General features: G+C 35.9%; 1 protein-coding gene across 1 annotated transcript in view; it reads left to right on the forward strand.

Annotated features, from left to right (window-relative positions):
- Positions 1–20,956, forward strand: part of EPHA3 (EPH receptor A3) — a 360,422-nt gene that overhangs the window by 334,317 nt on the left and 5,149 nt on the right. Inside the window, exons 14-16 of the mRNA XM_035015173.1 lie at positions 742–891; positions 2,427–2,620; positions 16,809–16,964. Of these exons, the coding sequence (XP_034871064.1) occupies positions 742–891; positions 2,427–2,620; positions 16,809–16,964 (500 nt within the window). The remainder of the gene's footprint in view (positions 1–741; positions 892–2,426; positions 2,621–16,808; positions 16,965–20,956) is intronic.

The following is a 20,956-nucleotide window of genomic DNA, read 5'->3' on the forward strand; positions in this document are numbered from 1 at the left end:
TTAAACTGAGAGCAAATTCCATGGGATTTATACCTTTATATTTCCCATAACTCAGAGAAACCATATTCTCTACACTCTAAGTTCTAGGAATGTAGTTATTCTATCTATTTAGTTCCTGTGGTGCCTACCTAGCACATGTCAGGTACTTCAGTGATTGATAATGGAGTGAAGCACTGAGTAAACTAATCAAGATGATTGATCAATGTATCAAAGAGAGTGTTTTAGAGGTATAATTTTACTTTGAATTTATTTAGTTAACAAATACCGAGGAGAACTTATGTATCAAGGAGTGGTATGAGGGGTTTTTTGGTATAAGTTCTTTACAATATTAACTTGCATTCTGAACTAAGATTGCTTGGTCAAGCATAAATCTATGTTCAATCAATAAAGGTTGACTTGGATACCTCATTCAATTCTAATATACCATATAGCACATCTATTTTAGGTCTTTTTTTTTTTTTTTGCAGATGAGTAATTAATGTGCCATAGTTGATATAAACCAGCAGTATTTAAACAATTTTTAAATATTTTCCTTTCATCAAATTAATTGCAAGTAAACCCTTCAGTACATGGTATGCTACTCACTTCTGCTTGGTATTAAAATAGAATATCCAGATATTTCAGCAGAAACCCATAATCCATTTCAGAAGGACTCTGACAAATTCAGTCAGGTTTCATATTATAATATATGTTATATGCTTCATGCACTGATCATATATGTACATGATTTTATATTTAAAGGGAGGGAAGATCCCAATCCGATGGACATCACCAGAAGCTATTGCTTACCGCAAGTTCACGTCAGCCAGCGACGTATGGAGTTATGGGATTGTTCTCTGGGAGGTGATGTCCTATGGAGAGAGACCATACTGGGAGATGTCCAATCAGGATGTAAGTATTTGTAGTCAATGAATTATGGTTTCAGATTAAGAGATCAAGCTGTGCAAGGAAGTGGAGCATAATGAAACCAGGTGGCTCCCAGTTTGTGACACTGAAATAGAATCCTTAGAAGAAATGAAATAGTTTCCAAGTCTTGCAAGGATATTAATTGAGTTGCTCTTACAGCTTTACATGTTTCCCTGAAGCAGGGGTTTAGAAATGAGAGAAAATGAAGACATTTGTAACAAGAATGTAATGAAATAAGTGATCGAAAAGATAGTCAATAGATATGGGGGACTGTTTGAAGTATTTTTACTGCAAAATTGTTTCTATGTAACACTAATAAGCCACATGTCTGCTATCCTTTGTAGATTTAATTAATGCATCTATGCCAACATTTTGTTTATTTAAACAGAGTATTTCCCAACGTCAGACAAAGCAACCGATCTCTAGTGTGTTGTTTCTCTTAATGTATTAAACTTGCATGTGAATTTAGTCATACGAATTGAAGTATCTGGATGGAAAAATAATGTTAAACTTTCTATTGTAACTGTGATATGATTTTTGAAAAGAATTTTTGTTTTTAGAAGTCATGTCTTGCAAATGCCTAGTAAAAGGATGCTGTTGACATGGGATCAGGCACTCAGAGACTTGTCTTTATGCTTAGCCAAAGACTTTAAGCATGATCTCAAAGATACATGAGATGGAAAGCTGAGATGCTTTTAGTCATTTGCTACTCACTACATATAAAACTGCTTTTACTGTATTTGCATTTAAAACCTTTCTGTACTTTTCCAATCCAGCTATTTTTATAATAGTGCTGAGAAAATCAGACTCACTTTTCCACATCTCTATTTTCCAAATTTGCTCTGTATTAGAGGATCTCAAAGTGTGGGCTCTGGACCAGCAGCTTTAGCAGGGCCTGGGAATTTGCAGTAATGCAAATTCTCAGGCCTTCCACTAGACTTATGGAATCAGAGGAGAGCAATCTATATATTAAGTTCTCCAGATTATTCTGATACACAGCAAGTTTGAAAAATCACTGTTTTATGTGATTTAAGGGTACAAATGAACTAACAGTTACTTCATTGTTCTGCACATAGGATTTTACCTAAAGGAACTTAACTATGATTTGGAAGATACCGTTTCAATGAAGTATAACAAAATCTGTTGACTTTTTTCTGCATTCATTCACATATGAACAATATTCCATATAAATCTGTATTACCAAATAATAATTTCTTTATAACTCATTGAATCTCCTATATCACAGAATGTTTCTTCTGATTTTCATCTGAAAAGGAGCTTTACAAATGCTTCTTTCCCAAATTCACTCTCTCTCTCTCTCTCTCTCTCTAGATCTTCCTTTATATAACATTTCTGGGCAAGAATAATCACTTATTTATTTGATAAGCTGTCATCCTTTTAAGTAACTGAAAATGAGAACTTTTCCACTTAACTTTAAAATATTCATATTGGTGTACCCTTCCCACGGAGAATAAAAGGAGTTTCAGTTCTGAAGTCCCTGGAAACTGCTTCTCACACAGGTGATTAAAGCTGTGGATGAAGGCTATCGGCTGCCGCCCCCCATGGACTGCCCAGCTGCGTTGTATCAGCTGATGCTGGATTGCTGGCAGAAAGACAGAAACAACAGACCCAAGTTTGAGCAGATTGTCAGCATTCTGGACAAGCTTATCCGGAACCCAGGCAGCCTGAAGATCATCACCAGTGCTGCAGCAAGGTGACACTTGGATTTTGCATTCTGCTCTCACTCAGAAATTAATGCATTTTCTATCTCCATTGTGTTAATTTTCTTCTCCCACTTCCCTAACTGCATTCTCTGAAACTCGTATTCCTGAGGACTGGAAAAAAGTGTCTTTATTTTCTTCCTTAAAACAAAACAAAACAAAACAAAAAAACTTTCGAGAGAAATTCTTATGTTGTTTAATCGTAATGATGAAATTCGGAGATATTTTTAACTTCCAACTTGACCAGGAGTGAGTCTACATTCAGGCTTGTGTTTAAGTCTTCGGGAAATAGGAACGCCGGACACATAGCTTCTTTTCACTCTCCACTATTTAAACAAAAATTTTTTAAAGGAAAAAAATAAGAAATGTCCTAGAGTGCTGGTGAATTCTAGTGATGTCCTAATTCTTTCCTCATTTAAAATAAAGCTTCAAAAATAATAATGCTTCTAAAACATTGCACTGGCCAGCAGAATGCAATCCCCCCCCATACCGTGTAACTAAACAAACATTTGTTGAACCCATGTTGTGTGCCAATCACTTTGTTAGACACTGTAGAGAACAAAACTGAGAATAAAATAATATCAGTGTCCCCCCAACAAAAGACAAACGTCAGTACATCAAAGTTATAATGCAATCCCGAATGCACGACATCCATTAGATTTTACTCATATTCCTCCTAGCTGAGAATCACTGAGTTTTCTTAATGATTTTGAAGAACGTAAGTTAAAGTGTATCTAAAAAGTGCAATTGAAGAAATGGGGAATGAGAGATGAATTTTGTCAGGGGCCATGAGAAGGAAAAAAAAAAAAGTGTTAATATATTTAGTACTTCTCAGAGAAGCTAAAGGCAAAGCCAACTGTCATGTTTAAAGATTTATATTCTCATTGTACACAGAAGAGCAAAACAGTTCTTTTCCATTCTGATGATATGTGCTCTTATAGGACAGTTACATGGTTTTAGTAAAAGAACTATACTTAGTGCGCATATAAATCCACAGTATTAAGTGGGATGTATAAATGCTACATAGTGATGATTTACTGTGACTCATGTAAAAGGGTGTAAAAGGTATAATATAATGTCTTATTGGAAGGAGTTTGTTTCTTTTTTGCTGTCTTTACTGATAATCGCCGAGAATTATGACTTTCAAATTGATAGAGCATTTCCAGTTGCACTTTATCATAGCATATATGATTTTTAACATTAAGAGGAACAATTATATTGAGACTACATGATCCAGGTTTTGCACTATATTTGGATAAAATGAGTAAGAGGAATCTGAGCCAAAGTCTTGATATCAGCATCTAAAATTGTAGGTTATTTGTTGAAAATAACATTTAGGGGTCACTAAGATTGAACTTGATGAAATATCCTTTGTAGAAAAAACTACTCATAACTTATCCTGTAAGAATGAATCTCTTGTTCGAATCTTCGCAGAGAGAAACTGAACAGACTCTTGGAAATCTACCTGACGGGTTAACAACTAACAGTGTAAATAACCTGTCCTTCTCTGGGCCATAGGGTGCTCATTTTGTACCCTGAAGCCATTTCTTTTGATCTTTACTCAATAGCAATCATGGGGAAAAACAATAACAAAAAACAAATATCTTTCAATTCTTTCCATATCATAAAAAAGACACTCAAATCATTTCCATAGGATGGTATTATCCAAATAAAAACTAACTCATGTAATATGCTCAAGGGATATTTAACTCCAATTCTGTGTGGGGAAATGGTATTAATATCAGATCATAGTATATCAGGATATATCCTAGTATCCAAATTTTAACATACTTCTTAAATTCACTTTTCCATTCTTATTGAAATCGAATATCATTTCTCCTAATATAAATCCTTAATACTTGAATAAATTCTATGTATTTTGTCACAAAACATGTAATTTTAGGGAAAATATTTTTCTAAGAGGTGCCATATATCTTAATTCACTTAAATATAGAAGTCTTAGAAATTGTATATGTTTACTTATTGCCATTAAAACACACAACTAGGTGGATTGCGTCAATATACATTGATTAGTAACAACCTCAAGTTGCCATGCAACAATGTCAAGAAAGTATTTTTTTTCCTTTAGAAAATTTGCTTTCCCATTTTAATAATGCTTATTTCATCCTTTACCATCACTTACTAACTCATTCTCTCCCCCCTTCAATTTTCCAGTGATGCCCTTGCCACATACTTCATTGAGAAAATACAAGCCCTCAGATGGGAAATTCTAACAGCAAAACAAAAAGTTACTGGTGCCTGCACCTACCCATTTTGCCTATTTTTTCCTCTAATTATAAGAGAGGACTAGATTAAGTGTCCCTCTACTTGTCAGAGGCAAATCCTTCCTTTCTCTCCCTCTCCCCTCTCTCTCCCACCCTCCTCCCTTGCATATCGGGGCACTTTTGGAAGGCAGAACCACTGCCATAGAAATATGTTAAATTACATTTTTTTCTTAAATTTTCCTGGTGAGAAAAATCACAGGTGAACTAATTAAAGAGACAGCTATCCTGGTCTAGCCCAACTACTGACTCAGCATCTCTAGGAAAGGGGAATGGAATTTGGATGTTTGATAAAAAACTTCAGGTGATTTTTATCATACAGGGAATTTAGGAGATACTGTTTGCCAACATTACTTCTGCCGGCCTCACATCTCTGCCAAATTCTTCCTTCTTTATCCACAAGCCTTCATGGCCAAACTTCTCAAATCAGAGTCTCACAGTCTCCTCAAACTTAGTATTCTAAAAATTTATGTTTTTATTTTCTCCTGGCAGCTTCACCCTTCCACTGCCTTCCTAATTTAATTTAATACACAGGCACCTCTTCATTTGACCAAACAGGATTAGAGCAAATCTTGGCACCTCTTTCTGGCCCTCCACACTTTGATCTAGAAGATCACTAGGTCAGCAAGTTCTGTCCCTCTCCCCCTGCCCTGCAAACACTCTCTTCCATGACTCTCTCCCCCTCTGGCCGAGACCCTGCAAGAACCTCCTAGCTTGTCCCTCTGCTTTCACTCTTGCCTGCTCCAGCATCTTTGCATGTAGCCTTCAGAATTTTCTCATCAAAATATATGTGATATAATTTCAGTCATCTTTTTATAACCGACTTTGAGTTCCCATTGTACTCAGAAAAAATATCTAGACTCTTGCTGGTGGTTTAAATAGCCCTTCTGCTGCAATGTCATTGCTTTTATTCACATATTACTTCCTTCATTTTTCAATAACTATTTATTATAAGCTAGTCTCCTATGTGCTAGGCATGTATAGACTCTGGAGAACAGTGAAGAGGGCAAATATGGTTCCTACCATTTTAGGGCTTACATTATAGAAAATGTACAATAAACAACAGACAAGTACAGATTATAGGAAGGAAGTAAATAGATCATTGTGACGGATAATCAAAGGGTGGTGGGCAAGAGCCCTCTGTGGAGGTATTTGAGTCGAAACCTAAAGAAAGAAAAAAAAAAAAAAAAAAACAGCTGTTTAAAGAGCCCCACCCCCACCCCCAAAATGTATTCTTGGCATAGGAAAAAAAAAACTGTAAGTGAGTTTGGAGGGTTCTAGAAAGTAGCAGAAGGACAACATAACTGAAGAGCAGTAGGGGAAGGAAGAGTCTCTCATGAGTCTGAAAGGCAAACAGAAGCCAGAGCACTTGAGGCTACATGTAAGGACTTGGGAATTTTTTTGAAATGCATGAGGAATCCATTAAGGCATTTAAAGCAGAGAAGTGACATGATTTGATTTACATGGCTGCTTTGTGGAGGGAGGGGCAAGAGTGAGGAGAGGGGCATTTCAAGCTTTCAATCTGTGCCACTTTCACTTAATATTCTAGTCTCAGTGGCCAAGTTCAAGTTCCTTCAGGAAGCATCCTTTCCTTCATCCTCCTTCAGCATCTTGTATTAATTGAGGCATTCTCTGGCAACGTCATTTAATAGTCCACACCATTATTTTTTTACAGAGTGCCAACACAATTTTAATTCTTATGTGTGTGTTCTTTTTAAGTATCCATTACTCTGATAAACTCTAAGCCCTATGAGATCAGATGCCATGTTTCTCTTGTATTACCAGTACCAGGTTGGTACTGGTAACTAAATGACTATCGATTAAGTACATGAATATGCATTTTCTAAAATAATAAATGTCCATTTCAATAGATACATGATTTAAAAAGAATTCTAGTTTTTATTCTATTCATTATATAGATTTCTGCAGACATTAGTCATAATACTAAAAGCTTAAAACTTTCTCCTAAGCAAAATTTCATGTCTCTCTCTCTGTCAACTCAACTCCAAAAACATCTTCCTCCAAACACACGGAGATTATCCCAATCTGAGTTTGTGAATGGCACCGAGGATTCAAGTTTCTGAATGACTTATTTAGATTAATATACAGAATTACGCCTATCAAGTCCATTAGGAAAAATAACATTATTCTATCATTCCTATGGAGATGATGTTTTCCAGAGTCAGCCTGAGTCTAGTTAGTTTCACGGCAAAATTTATTTCATATACATTATAGAAATCCTTCTACGATGCATCATTTCACTTTTCAACCTTCATTAGAGTTGATGATTCATAACAGAGTCATTCCCAGAGAATCTGCCACTAAGAGTGTCTTTGTGAATATTGCTGCTGAAAGTGGGAAGATATATAAGCAGATGGTCAAGGTGTGCCAACTAAAAACTTAGATATTGCAAGAGGTGGTGAGAAGAGAAGGGAAGTTATATTAAATTTTATGTTGTGTTTGTCTTCCAGTAATTGATTTATTTTCCTGAAAGTAGTGTAATTGGAGGAGACATACATGAATTTGAAGTTTAGACAGTACATCGACATGAAACCACAGATGTTCAGTTAGCAGTTACTTCGTGCCAGCCATTCTACTAGGCCCTGTGGTGATTAGCTGTAGAGAAGTAACTTTTGAATGCTGGATGAAATATCATTGGGCAGATAAGATCATACCAGGCTAGGGGAACATTGTGCAAAGAAACAAGATACACAAAAACTTAAGATACTTCCAGATTTTTTTGCATCATACAATTCTGCTGGAATATAGGATAAAAAAAGGTAAGGATGATAGATCATTTCATGAGATAATGGAAGATTTCATGGCATCATTGGAAATCTGGACTTTTGTCCATGAGGAAAAGAGGAACCATGGAAGATACTTAAGTGACATGTGGTGGGGTGCCTATAGAATAATTCTCTGGCAGCTAGTCCTAAGAAGAGCTGAAGGTAAAGAGGTTCAAAATAAGGAGTTGGGAGGTGATTTCAGTTGTCTAAGAAAGGGCTTCCCCTAGGGAAGAGCAGAAGAAACAAAAAGAAAAGGTATGAATTCAAAAAGTTTTACTGAAGCGTTATAGGACACGGTGGCCAATGAGGTGTGCAGAGTGACAGAGGAAGTATCAGAGAGTTCTTCCAGGTTTGGAACATGGAGGACTATGAGAACAGTGCTCTCACTGACTGCATAGGAAGGGCATAAGGAAGAGCAGGTCTGTGAGACAGATGAGCATTTTGGAACAATGACACCGAGTCCCACAAGAAACTAGATGTTCACATCTCAAACTGGGGAAGAGTAAAACTGGGCAATCAACATAAAGTCTTCTCTCTGTAAAGATAATGAAAAAACCTCACGGTCAGTAACTTGCTTAGGGGTACAAATCTCAATCTAATAAGGCTGGGTTTGTTGGTTTGTTTAAGATTTTATTTATTTGAGAGAGAAAGAGAGAATGTGAGAATGAGCCAGGGGAGGAGCAAAGGGAGAGGGACAAGCAGACTCCATGCTGTGCACAGAGCCCGACATGGGGCTTGATCTCAGGTCCCCGAGGTCATAACCTGAGCCGAAGTCAAGAGTCAGATGCTTAATCATTTGAGCCACACAAGCGTCCCTGGTAATGCTGGGTTTTATCTCAAATATATCTCTTTTTATTTTTCTAAAATTATAATTTTGAATTAAAGCTCATATATCCCATGGATTTTCAGGAGACTTTATGAATAGTGGAGGGTATTGGTTCACAGAGGTTGACACTGGGCCATCCCTCCTCCCAATCTGTCAGACTGAACTTTTGAGCTTCTCCATGCTACTTCTGGCCTGCCTTGGTGTCTGGGGGTCCCTCTGAAGCCTCTAAATGCCTCAGTCACTTAGTCCAGAACCAAAATGTCTACAAGAGCTAAGAAGTTAATTGAAATGGGTGAATGCTTCCATCCTATGAAACAGGGTGTGATAGTAGTTCATGGGGATTTCAGGCCCATTATAAGGGGATTGTAGAGCCAATTAATGTCAGTGGTTGGCAGTCCTAAAAGAAAAAAAAAAAGTATGAAACATTCATAAATATCTCAGAACATTAACCCACTGCATGAACTACCCAGAGAGAAAGAAAACGGTCTCTTTACAGCTTTGGGGAACAGTACAAATCACAGAGCAGAAGGATACAAAGTGGCTGGTAGAAACAAGGCACAGAATTACAAATGTGACTTAGACCATTACTGAATCCACAGCTCAGGGAATTTTCCAAAAGTGTATAGAATGAACTGTTATCAAAAGCTGCTAATTAGTGGGGTGGGGGTGGGGAGGAAGACAACTGAGAGAAAAAAGCCATTCAGTTAAGCAAGGGTAATAACATTGTGTCCTTTTAGAGAACTATTTTGATTCTTTTAGAGTGATACATGAGATACATGAGTCTGCTTCTCTCCCTGCCCCCTCCCTCTGCAACCCCCCCTCATGCTCTTTCTCTCTCTCTCTCAAATAAATAAAATCTTAAAAAAAAAAAAAAAAAAAAAAAGAATTGAGGATATCTTTCTTAAAGAAGTTCTTGATAGAAAATACTTCCATGGGGCGCCTGGGTAGCTCAGTCAGGTAAGTGTCTGCGTTCCGCTCAGGTCCTGATCCCAGGGTCCTGGGATCACAGAGCCCCACATCAGGCAGAGGCAGCCTGCTCTCTCCCTCTGCCTGATGCTCCCCCTACTTGTGCGCACTCTCTCTCTCTCTAATAAATAAATAAATATTTTTTTAAAAAAGAGAAAAAAGATATTTCTATAAAAATAAATAGAAAATGGTCTTACAATGATAAATTTTCTCCTACTTCCTAACATATAATTTCGTTATACAGATAGGAGAAATAAGCAAAATTCATTTTAGCCCAGTGGCTCGGTTGGTTAAGCATCTGACTCTTGATTTCAGCTCAAGTCATGATCTCTGGGTGGTGAGATCGAGCTCCGCGTGGGTGTGGAGCCTGCTTGGGAATCTCTCTCCCTCTCCCTCCCTGCCTCCACTCTAAGAAAATTTTTAAAAAATCATTTTTTAAAAGAGACTATTTTGAAGAATTAATTTTGTATAATTTAAATATCTTTTATGATACATATTTTATACTATATAAGTATTCAATTGGTTTTATATTATATATAAAATATAGCTCCTGGATTTAAATAAATTAACTTATTTTTATGAATGTAGCTAAATTAAAAATAAAGAAGACTAACAATAGAGGAAAATGTGAGATGAATTAATTCATTTCTATTTAGGCAGTAAGATGCCCTTTTTAATTTTTGGATATTTATATAAAATGATTTAGATAAGTTATTCTTTTCTTTAAATTTACATAATGTTTATACTTCAGGGAGTTGGATTCTTCAATAATATTTTAATTTATGGAGTACAATTTTTTGGCATAAAGTATTAAGTAATACATTCCATGTATTTAGAATGAGGTTCTAAAGTGAAGGTAACCAATTCATGGCATCAGGTCTTAAACAATATATTGAATTGTAATTTTTTTTTTAAAGATTTTTTATTTATTTATTTATTTGAGACAGAGAGAATGAGAGACAGAGAGCATGAGAGGGAGGAGGGTCAGAGGGAGAAGCTGACTCCCCGCCGAGCAGGGGGAGCCCGATGCGGGACTCGATCCCGGGACTCCAGGATCATGACCTGAGCCGAAGGCAGTCGCTCAACCAACTGAGCCACCCAGGCGCCCCTTGAATTGTAATTTTTTTAAAAGATTTATTTGTTTTAGAGAGAGAGAGCATGTGAGTGGGGGGGAGGGGCAGTGGGAGAGGGAGAAAATCTCCAGCAGACTCCCTACTGAGCATGGAGCCCAACATGGGGCTTCATCTCAAAACCCTGAGATCATGATCTGATCTGTTGCTTAACCACCTGAGCCACCCAAACACTCCTTTAATTGTAATTTAGAATGAGGTCTGCAGATCCAATTACACTCAGTTAATTTATTGAAATGATTAAAATATATTGTTCCATTGCATTGACCACTAACTTTGAAGGGATTTATTTTTTATTAACTTGCAGGATAAATAGGAGCAAACATAAGCAATGCTAGTAATATTTTCCTGTCACTGGCACTAAATTAGTGTAAATAAAATGCTTCTGATTTCCAAGAAAACATAATTATTTTTGAGAATAACTGTTTTTGACAAATACCGCATCCTTTAAGAGAAGTCGAACAACCAAAACACAATCTATTTATCAACGTGACTTTGACCTCCAATTCTGAAACTGACAGGGTGACTTCCCTCACTGATCAAATATGATGCAGAACCTTTTAGAGGGAAGCAAGTGTGCCAAAGACCCAGATGATTTCTTTTTTTAATCTTAAAAATCAAAGTAGGTAATTTTGCCGCTGGGAGGAATTAAGCCAGATGTAATAGCTGTAACTGCTAAGATTCTTATCCTTAAGGCCTAGAGATAACTAAAATAAACACAATGACTTTACTTCTCCTTAATGTGTCATATATATACTACTTTCCTGTTGGGAACTCTATATACTCAAAATTATTTTTAGTTTCTGATGACAAATTAAATCTTCTTAATCTTATTTGGAATTTTTAATGTTAGTGATAAAACAATCAAGATTGTAATAATCCACATGTAAAAAAATGGCAAATGCAAGATTTCCCCCCTGAAATATGGTGAAAATATACTATTTCAAATAAAAAATTTAATAATTAATCATAAAAGACTTTGGAAAATTAGATTACTAGTTTCTGACAATGATAAAGATATAGTTAATATTCTGCCTTTAAGAAACTATTCTTGAGTACATATATTCCCTGAAACTATTCAGAACAACAAAATGTAGATAATTATAGTGATATAGTGTACATCTCCATGTTATTGACATTTACTTCTAAACGTAGTTGGGATCTACTTACTTATTCAGGAAATGTGTCTTAATCATTATTTTTAATACATGAAAAATAAAGCTGTTTGTATACCAAAAGGAGTCTTTTTATATTCTAAAAGGATAACTTAACATTCAATCCTAGTGATTTGGAATGCTAATGCAATAATGAAATAACCTCATTATGAGAAGATATTCTTGGGACTGCAGTTGTTTACTGACATTTGGTCCCCGATATCAGGTGCTAATTGGTACGAAACCATTTGCAGATAAAATAGGGAGTTGATGGGAAGAAAATATATGTATACCTCTTTAATGCAACAGTATGAAAATCCCTAAAAGAATAATTCACGAGTCTAAATACAAGGAGAGAGAGAGAAGGGGGAGGAAAGTTATTTTTTTGCTTCCCCTGAGCAAACATGTAATTTCCATGATTTCTTTTTAATGACTGCGATCTGCGGCCAGTAGGTACTGATTTATGAAAAGCTGTAAAAGATCAGGTGGAACTCGGCAGGACATCGTTTACAGCTGCATGGATTGAAACCTATCTAATTTGTCTAGTAAAAGTGTGAGCTCACGGAGCACATCACCCAGCCTATAAATTTCCCCTTCAGACCCAAGTCTGGGGCTGGGTCTAGAAAAATTAACCAATGTCTGCATCTGCTCAAAAAGTGCACATTCCCTTGGTGCGCATGAAGAGACATCACAGGCTCTTCACAGTGAGAGACAAATTCCTATCCATTGATAAACTCTCCAGATGTCCTCTCCGAGGAGGAAAGGAACCAATTTTTATTTGAATTCCCCAGAGAAATCCTGGAAGTGGAAAAATGAGTCTTTGCAGGGCTGGTTATTCTGAGGTCACTGGCATTAAAAATTAGGCCATTCTTTGTCTTCATTGTACTTTGATCCAAGTAATAAACAGAAAAACTCAGTTGGGGTCACTCTAATCCCTAATCTGCACGTCCTGTTCCATTTCAGTTTGTTTATACTAATTTTCTCTAAACTCTTGTTGAGTCTGGCTATAGTATTGAGTTTAAAAATACAAACCAGTTTGAACTGAGAAGAAAAAATTCTGCATTTTACTATTAGGCACAGTTCATAAATATTCTGAATAAATGTCCTGGGGTTTGATTCTTCATACCCACAAACCCATAAATAAAGGAGTATTGCTGTTCATGGGACCAAGAGTCGACATTAGATTCTTTGCTACAGCTACTGTAGAAATACAAGCTGCGGGGTGTGCTCACACGTGCGTGTGCCCGTTTGCCTGTAGACGGTTTAATATTTTATTGTCTTCTAAGTATGACTTCATTTTTCTTATAAAATTGTCTCACACCTGATTTAATGGGATTCCCATCAATTTTGTTCGCTAATTCAGTGACTTATCTGAAGGGCCCAGTGTTCTTTAATGCTGGCTAGTGACAAAAGCTATTTCACCCATGAGGGCCATGCTAAAACAATCCAAGAATATCGTGTAAATTTTGGAATCTGGCTTGTGTATCTGTATCTGTAATTCCTCAAATTCCTGGGAAAGAAAACAAAACCGAGAAATTTTCAATTATTAAAATAAACCTTTTTTCAGATGAGTAACTTAGAGTCATAGAAAATTATTTATACAAATGCCCCCGAAGAGAATAATTTATACAATGTTCTATTTATATTGTGTAGTTTTCTAGGTATTCCTTGAAGGAAACAAAATTAGTGATTTTTAAAATAATATCTAATTTTTGTTTCTTTTTTACTTTTTTTAAAGATAACCTCTGAGCTTTAGTTAAAACTAAACCATTATATATAAATGTAAATTATAAACTCTATAATTTTAGTTTTTAATTTGTTAATCAAATACTTGAGGTAGGGAAAATTGAAATAGTTGAGTTTAGTTTAATGGAAAGAAGGTTGAAAAGCTGTCCATTTTCAGCTGCCCTCCTCTTTATAAATGATCACGAGAGGGAGGAAATTAGCTATTGAGCTATTTTTTTCCACAGAGGATAAAAATACAGACAGAACCAAACTGTCATGTTGCCAACTTTTTCTTCAACTCAGTATTAAAATTCCCTTAACATTTCATTTTTATCAAATAAAAAATTAAAAATTTATTTTCATCCAAAAAATTTAATGTATCCCCATCAAAATCCAGATGGATTGTCAATTTACAGTCTTTCATGTATCTCCCACAGCGGCATGCAGGGTTAGGACATGATACAAAATTGTTCAGATTTGAGAATATTAGCCTTCACACTTAAGCATGTTTCCTCTGGGAGTGAGTTGGAGAAATATTATCAATAGTAATAGAAATCTCCCAATTAAAAATTCCTTTTAAATGTCGGTAAAGTTGGCATATGTGTAGGTTTGCTTTACAGAAAGTTTTTTCTCCTGAGAACATGAGCTTCACTACATTTCCTAAATGATAATCAATGGTTAGTATTCATAGATAAAACACTATGAGGTTTAATTTTATCAGGATGGTTCCTTTTGTTTTTATTTCATGCTATTTCTAAAAATATTATTGAATTGGTACTTTAGAGAGCTGAATTTGCTTCTAAAATAAGGATAAATGCATGTTAGTATAGTCTTCATTTGTTTTGATGTCTTCTGAAAATTCTAAATGTTGAATTTAAGCACTTCAAAAAATAGATTTCATTTAGGCAAAGTATTAATTTTTAATATATAAGAAGATATGAAGTTTAGTTAACAAATCCTGATATTGGGGATTGTTTAAATAATTTTTAAAAGTTTTAAGAGCTCAACGCTGATTCAGTTCAACTGCAGTATCACAAAATATGAAAGATTCTGAATGATAACTTTGAAAAGGTAAAAATCTAAATGTACCTTCTCAATTATAAGTTAAAGATTAGGCTATGACACACAGTTGTAATGTTAATAATATATATTATTGCAGTAATGAAAACAGAAACTACAGAAGTCAGAATAGCATATCCATTTGCAAGCATTGGTTATAGAATCATTGTGAGCTTGCAAAAGTTCTTAGCTATTCTAATGAGGTCCCCAATTATACCTGCTTTACAAGGTTGTTGCCCTATTATGCTCATAAGATTATACATGACTAAACTTCTAGTTGCTCAGAAGGATAATTAACAGCATCACCACATTCCTAGTATTTTTTATAAACTGGGATTTATTGTTATTTTTAAAGTTTTAAAAGCTTCAACCATTTGACTAGATGCATTACCTACGTCAGAATAACAAATAGCTAACTGATACCATATTACGTGTCCACACATCTCTGAGTATCCCTTGCATATATAATCTTTTTTAAACCTTATTTAATCTTCAGTTGTGTGAAATCTACTGTGATCATCATTTGCATTTTATAGATGAGAAAACAGACAAGATAAGAAAACCACTGAGGGCACCTGGGTGGCTCAGTTGGTTAAACATTGGACTCTTGATTTCGGCTCAGGTCATGATCTCAGGGTCATGAGATGGAGCCCGTGTTGGACTCTTGGGCTCCTGCTAGATGTGGAGCCTGCTTGAAATTCTCTCTCTACCTCTCCATCTGCCCCCCCAACTTGTGTGCGCACGTCCTCTTTCTCTCTCTCTCTTTCTCTCTCTCTTTCTGCTCTTTAAAATAAGTAAAGAAATCTAAAAAAAAATAGAATATCACTGAAGGTCACAAAAATTGTATGTTCTATACCCAGGATTCAACCCAAGACTTACGGTTCCAGTGCCTGGGTACTACACCACTATCCTTTATGGAATATAAAAATCAAAGAGATCACATCATGGAACCACAAAGAACTTAAGAGAAAACACGGGAAAAGCAACATGAACAAAGTTCCACCTAAATGGTACAGCACAGTGGCCAAGAGTGTGGGCTTTGGTATAAAATAACTTGTATCTAAATCCCAGCTCTGCCTCTTTTGCCTGAGGAAACCAAGATTTGTGATTTAATCTCTTTTAGTTTTGGTTTCCACATCTATTATAGGGACATAGCATCATTACCTATTGTAAGAATTAAAGCCCTTATATCTGTGTAATATACTTAGTATAGAAGCATAATGTTCAATGTAATCATTATTGCCATTGTTGTTAATATTCATCTCAAAACAAAGGCCTTCATAACTACTTTTGCTCAAGCTCCTTTCCTTAAGAGGAGAACATAAAGAAAGAGGACAATCAATTTTCTATCTGGTAATGGGCCCCAGGCTTATGAGTCAAAGGACAATTATATGGGTCACTGAGAGCTGAAAAAAACACCCCAAGGGCGTTTTACCAATAGGCGGCTTCTTTTGGCTCTCCCAGGGTAAAAATATGGTCCCCTCTGTTTCTTTTATGTCCCTACTGTTCCTTTGATTCACCAGATCTTGCAGTTGGTCATAGATCTATGGTCAGACCTGTAATTATATAAAACAATTCTAGAAGTTTCCCTTAATGACGATTGTATTGTGCAATATAAACCATAGTCATTATATCTATTATCTATTTATCTCTCTTTCATCTTTCTATATCATGAACTCCATTTGATGTTGTCATATATGTGAGAATTTCATTTATTGTTACTCATCTATTTTTTTCTATTCCTTTTGTGATTTTTATTTTTAATGACATATGTGACATTATTTACATCTGTTCCGACTTTATGTCCTGCTGTAATTACAATCTAGGTTATTCAGCTGTCCTTTAGACAGCAACCTGTACAATGTCTAAAATGAACTTCCAGACATCTAAGTATTCAGTATGTCATGTCTACTATAACTATATCCTGAATTACCACCATCTTTGCTAATAGTTAAAGAAATTAAATTATAGAAGTATGTATGGATCTATTTATGCATTCCACTGGCAAAGTTTCAATGATTTACAAAGCGGTCGTGAGCGGAGAAGGGACGCACTGAGACAAGATGATTACACAGTATTCTTGCAAGCTGCCAGCTTGAATAGATGAAGCCTTCATGGCAGATAAATTCCACAAATAAACAGGAACACCACATGAAGTCTGGAGGTTCCTGCTGATGTTGGTGTCAAATTTTGACACGCAGCAACTCTGCTGACTCCCGATCTCTCTTCCTTTGGTGTTTTCTTTTCTCGCAGGCCATCAAACCTTCTTCTGGACCAAAGCAACGTCGACATCACTACCTTCCGCACAACAGGTGACTGGCTTAATGGTGTCCGGACAGCACAGTGCAAGGAAATCTTCACAGGCGTGGAGTACAGTTCTTGTGACACCATAGCCAAGATTTCCACAGAGTAAGAGAAAGTTTTTAAGACTGAATGATTCTGTAATTTCTAGTGGACATACATGTTTTGGATTAATGAGTTATACATGTTAGCTGAGCCTCTGAGGTTCTTACTGTCTTCTGTAACCACTAAGCTCAGTCCTGGGCCTCTTTGTCAATGACACCTTCTAGATTTATGTGTGTTGATGTGTCTTTCCTCCCTCACCATAGCTCCCCGCAATAGGTATCTTTGTTGAATATGACCTTTCTCAGATAGACCAACAGATACATACCCATTCCCAGCCCCAATGACCCAAGTTCTTAATTTAAGACGTAAGAAATCATAACATGATGATTAGAGCATTCCTGCATTTGTGCTTTTCTGTTATTTATAACAAAGCCTAATCTCCATAGAAGTGGAAAACTTAAGAAGTTAAGTGGATAAGCTGGCATACAGGGAAACACACTAAAGTCTAAAAGTAGTTTTCACATCTACTAAATAATTGTATGTCATCATCTATTATTGAGTGTCTACCCTGTGAAGGGTATCATGTTAGAAAATGAAGTTATAAATATGTTTAAGACATAATATTATTGTTTTCCTTAAAAAGCTTATAGTCAGATTGGAAAGATAGGATATGCATAATTAGTATGCATTAATTAGTATTAATTTATGGTTCCATGTGTGAAAGTCAAATATCAAGTATAACATGCTGTGTTTCTTAGACAGGGATTTTCCTAATAGGAATTCTTTGATGCAATCACATGGGCTTAAGGAAAAGGGGGTTTATAAGGAATCAAGTGAATCCAGTATATATTCAATAAAATTAGTCCTCACTCACAGGGTATAGTAATTGGGAACTGGAAAATGAAGAGCCAGAAACCATATTCTCCATCTCTCTGCAAATGAAAGACAATTTAATTCACTTCCTAATGTAACTGCATTGTTTTTCTTTTTTTTGCACAGTGACTTTTTTTTTTTTTTTTGCATTTCCATGCACAAGTTCCTTTAGTCTTATCCTCTCCATCCAATATCTTAATATTTAAATGTTGAATATTTAAAGACTTTCATGGTCATCCCGTTGGTCATTTAAACAAAGTCACCGTGGAGATCCACAAATTAGATATCAAAAAGGAGTGTAATTAATAGAGTGTAATTTACAGTGTAATTAATAGAGATACAAGTGCCTAACAAATAGGTAAAGTTTACCAGTTACGACATAGCATTCCAATCGGAAACACAAAAGTTCACAAAAAGATCTTTAGGAAGGGTATGCTTCTACTGAAAAGGAGAATGTGCTCTTAGAAAATAAACCCACTCCAGTCTATTTGACACATGTTGCCATTTCTGTATGAAGTGGAATGTAATGTTTATTGAATAGACTTCTGACCCAATCAACAATACTATTTGAGTTTCTGTGGTAGTTATTTTGATCAGACAGAGTCTCAGGATATATTAATGTTTTTCGATATTTTTATAAATTCTTATTTTAGTAATGTAAACAATTAGGGTTATGCTCTACAAGTCACCTGCTTCATAGCACAGAAGCATAGCAAAGAACAAACACAAAAGTTGGACATTTCTGCACCATTGCCAGATTTCCAAAGGCAAAGGTATACAAATGTTTATTCTCCATCAAATATCAACACTCAGAGCTTTGAGATAATGAAAAAGCATACTGAAGTGGATTAGCAGAACACTGTTAATATGATTAACTGCTAGCTCACAGTTTAAATAGAGTCAGATGTTAGGAGCTGTGAATGTGGTAAGAAAGCTATTTGCTTAAAACGATGAAGTGGGGGCATTTGTTCTACTTCCAAGTTTGGGGCGCATTTGTCTCCACAGTCCACTGTTGGATGGTGAGCTCTCTTTGGCTGGTGAAAATATTTGCACTTAGTTATTATTATTTGAACGACCCATGAATGTACAGGGAAGTTGAAAGCTGACTTTTCCTGGGAGACGCCACTCTTTCAGATTTGTCCTTCACACTAAGCCAGATGGTTCCACATCTCTCTGTACTTCAGTCCCCACAATGTTTTTCCTCCTGTCCTTTCTCCTCCAAAGCAGGGACAGCGTGGAATTAACATCTATCGACCTAAAACTCCTTGAAAATAATTGTTTGCCTTGTGTATCTCTGCGGTGTGTTGTCCTTCATGCTCCTAGTTTATATAACAAAAATGAGAATTTATGAAGAAATACATAATACACAATTTGGGGAAATCGAATGAGGCAACATTTTTACCTCAAATGTTATAAAATATTTAATTTGGTATTTCATTCTACCTTTTGCAGTCTTGGGCTTTTTTGTTTAAATGTGATTCCTTCGTGCCATCCAGACTCAATTTGGAAATGATTTTCTTGACCAAATAACTCTTTTGAAATAGAACAGAATGCCAAAAAAGGATATTGAATTTCTTTTTTTCTTCTATCCGGACTTTAAAGTTACAGAAAAAAATCAGTAGAGCTTAATATCCAAATAAATAATTATCTGTTTCAGTTAGTGTAGGGACTTCATTGACACGCAAGTTAATCATCTAATTTTCAAATGAAATCCAGAAAATATGCAGCGTTGTTCAGTCAAAATAACGCATGTTTTAAAATATTATTTCATAGCCTACAATGGATTTAGGGAGGTTGATGTGAAAGTGGAAGAGAGAACAAGAAAGGGAGAGAGTGCTTATAGAAACTGGAGAGAGAATTGAGTGTGTGGAATGAATATTAGGCGGATTAATTGCTACAGGTCATTCTCCTGCACCCTTGGATGCCATTCTCGCAGTGTCATCACCTATCCTTTGCCTTTGAAGTGCCATCCAGATAGCTTATTAACCTCTGCTCTCCATCTTGAGCTGCTCTTTAGACTCGAACTTTTCCACTGCTCTTCTGAATAGGGTAGTCAAAATGAGATAAGCACGTGGGAATGTTATTTAGACTGCAGGAGCTGGAGTGGTAAACATACAACTACTTTGGACTTGGCAGGCTGGGGGTAGGAGACATTTTGACAGGGGTAGGGAGGATAGAGGGGACGTAAAAATCCATGCTAAGGTATAATCTAAAGAGATAATTACTTTATCTTTTCTCATAGAATCCTTTGCATTGAATATATATGAAATTATGTATCTATTTGCTTATGTTGGGTTCCAGGCACAGAATCTGAAATAGTTTTATGCACAAGATTTCTTGAGGAGTGCTTTTGGGATATACATCTATCAAAAAAAAGTGATGAGGGGGGAGAAAGTGATGAGGGGGACACTGGGCTGAAGGAGAAGACTTGTCCCTTCCTGTAGGAACAAGAGTCCTGGAGCTGGGCTGGCCCTTCAGCCTTGTCCCAAACTGATCTGTGAACTCTCATCATCTTATTTTTTCTAGTCCCTGGGGTATAGGTGCTTCGGTTCCATAGAGAGGATCAGGACCAAACATCATAGCATATATTACTCTCTTACTATGCTTACATTTCTCAAAGAGCTTGGAATTTATTATATTAACTTGAAACATTTTTTTCCTGCTTTCCATGATTATCATTTTGGTTTTTAAAGTTTTTTTAAAGATGTTTTTAACTTATTTGTCAGAGAGAGATAGAGCACAATCATGAGGAGTGGCAGGCAAACGGAGAAGCAGACTCCCCACTGAACAGGGAGCCAGATGTGGGACTCGATCCCGGGACCCCAGGATCATGACCCGAGCTGAAGGGAGACCCTTAACTGACTGAACCACCCAGGAGTCCTGGTTTTTTAAGAAGGATAAAAGGAAGACAGAGAAAAAAATTGGCAAGTCATAAAAAGTATAATATAGAATTGGAAGAAAGATGAGAGAAGAAATACAAAAAGATTAAGGATCTATTGATTTGTACAAATATATTTATATTTGCCCTGTTTTCGGTCTCTAAATTCCTATAGTTTAGGGATAAGGTATGAGAAAATGTTTGTTGTTCATTTAAAAGATAGATCCATGGTGTGTGTGTGTGTGTGTATATATACAGAAACAAAATCTACATATATATAAGATATAATCTATCTATATATTTA

Source organism: Mirounga leonina, unplaced genomic scaffold (assembly GCF_011800145.1).
Source record: "Mirounga leonina isolate KUSES-001 unplaced genomic scaffold, KU_Mleo_1.0 Mir_169, whole genome shotgun sequence".
In the NCBI taxonomy this organism is placed as follows: Eukaryota; Metazoa; Chordata; class Mammalia; order Carnivora; family Phocidae; genus Mirounga; species Mirounga leonina.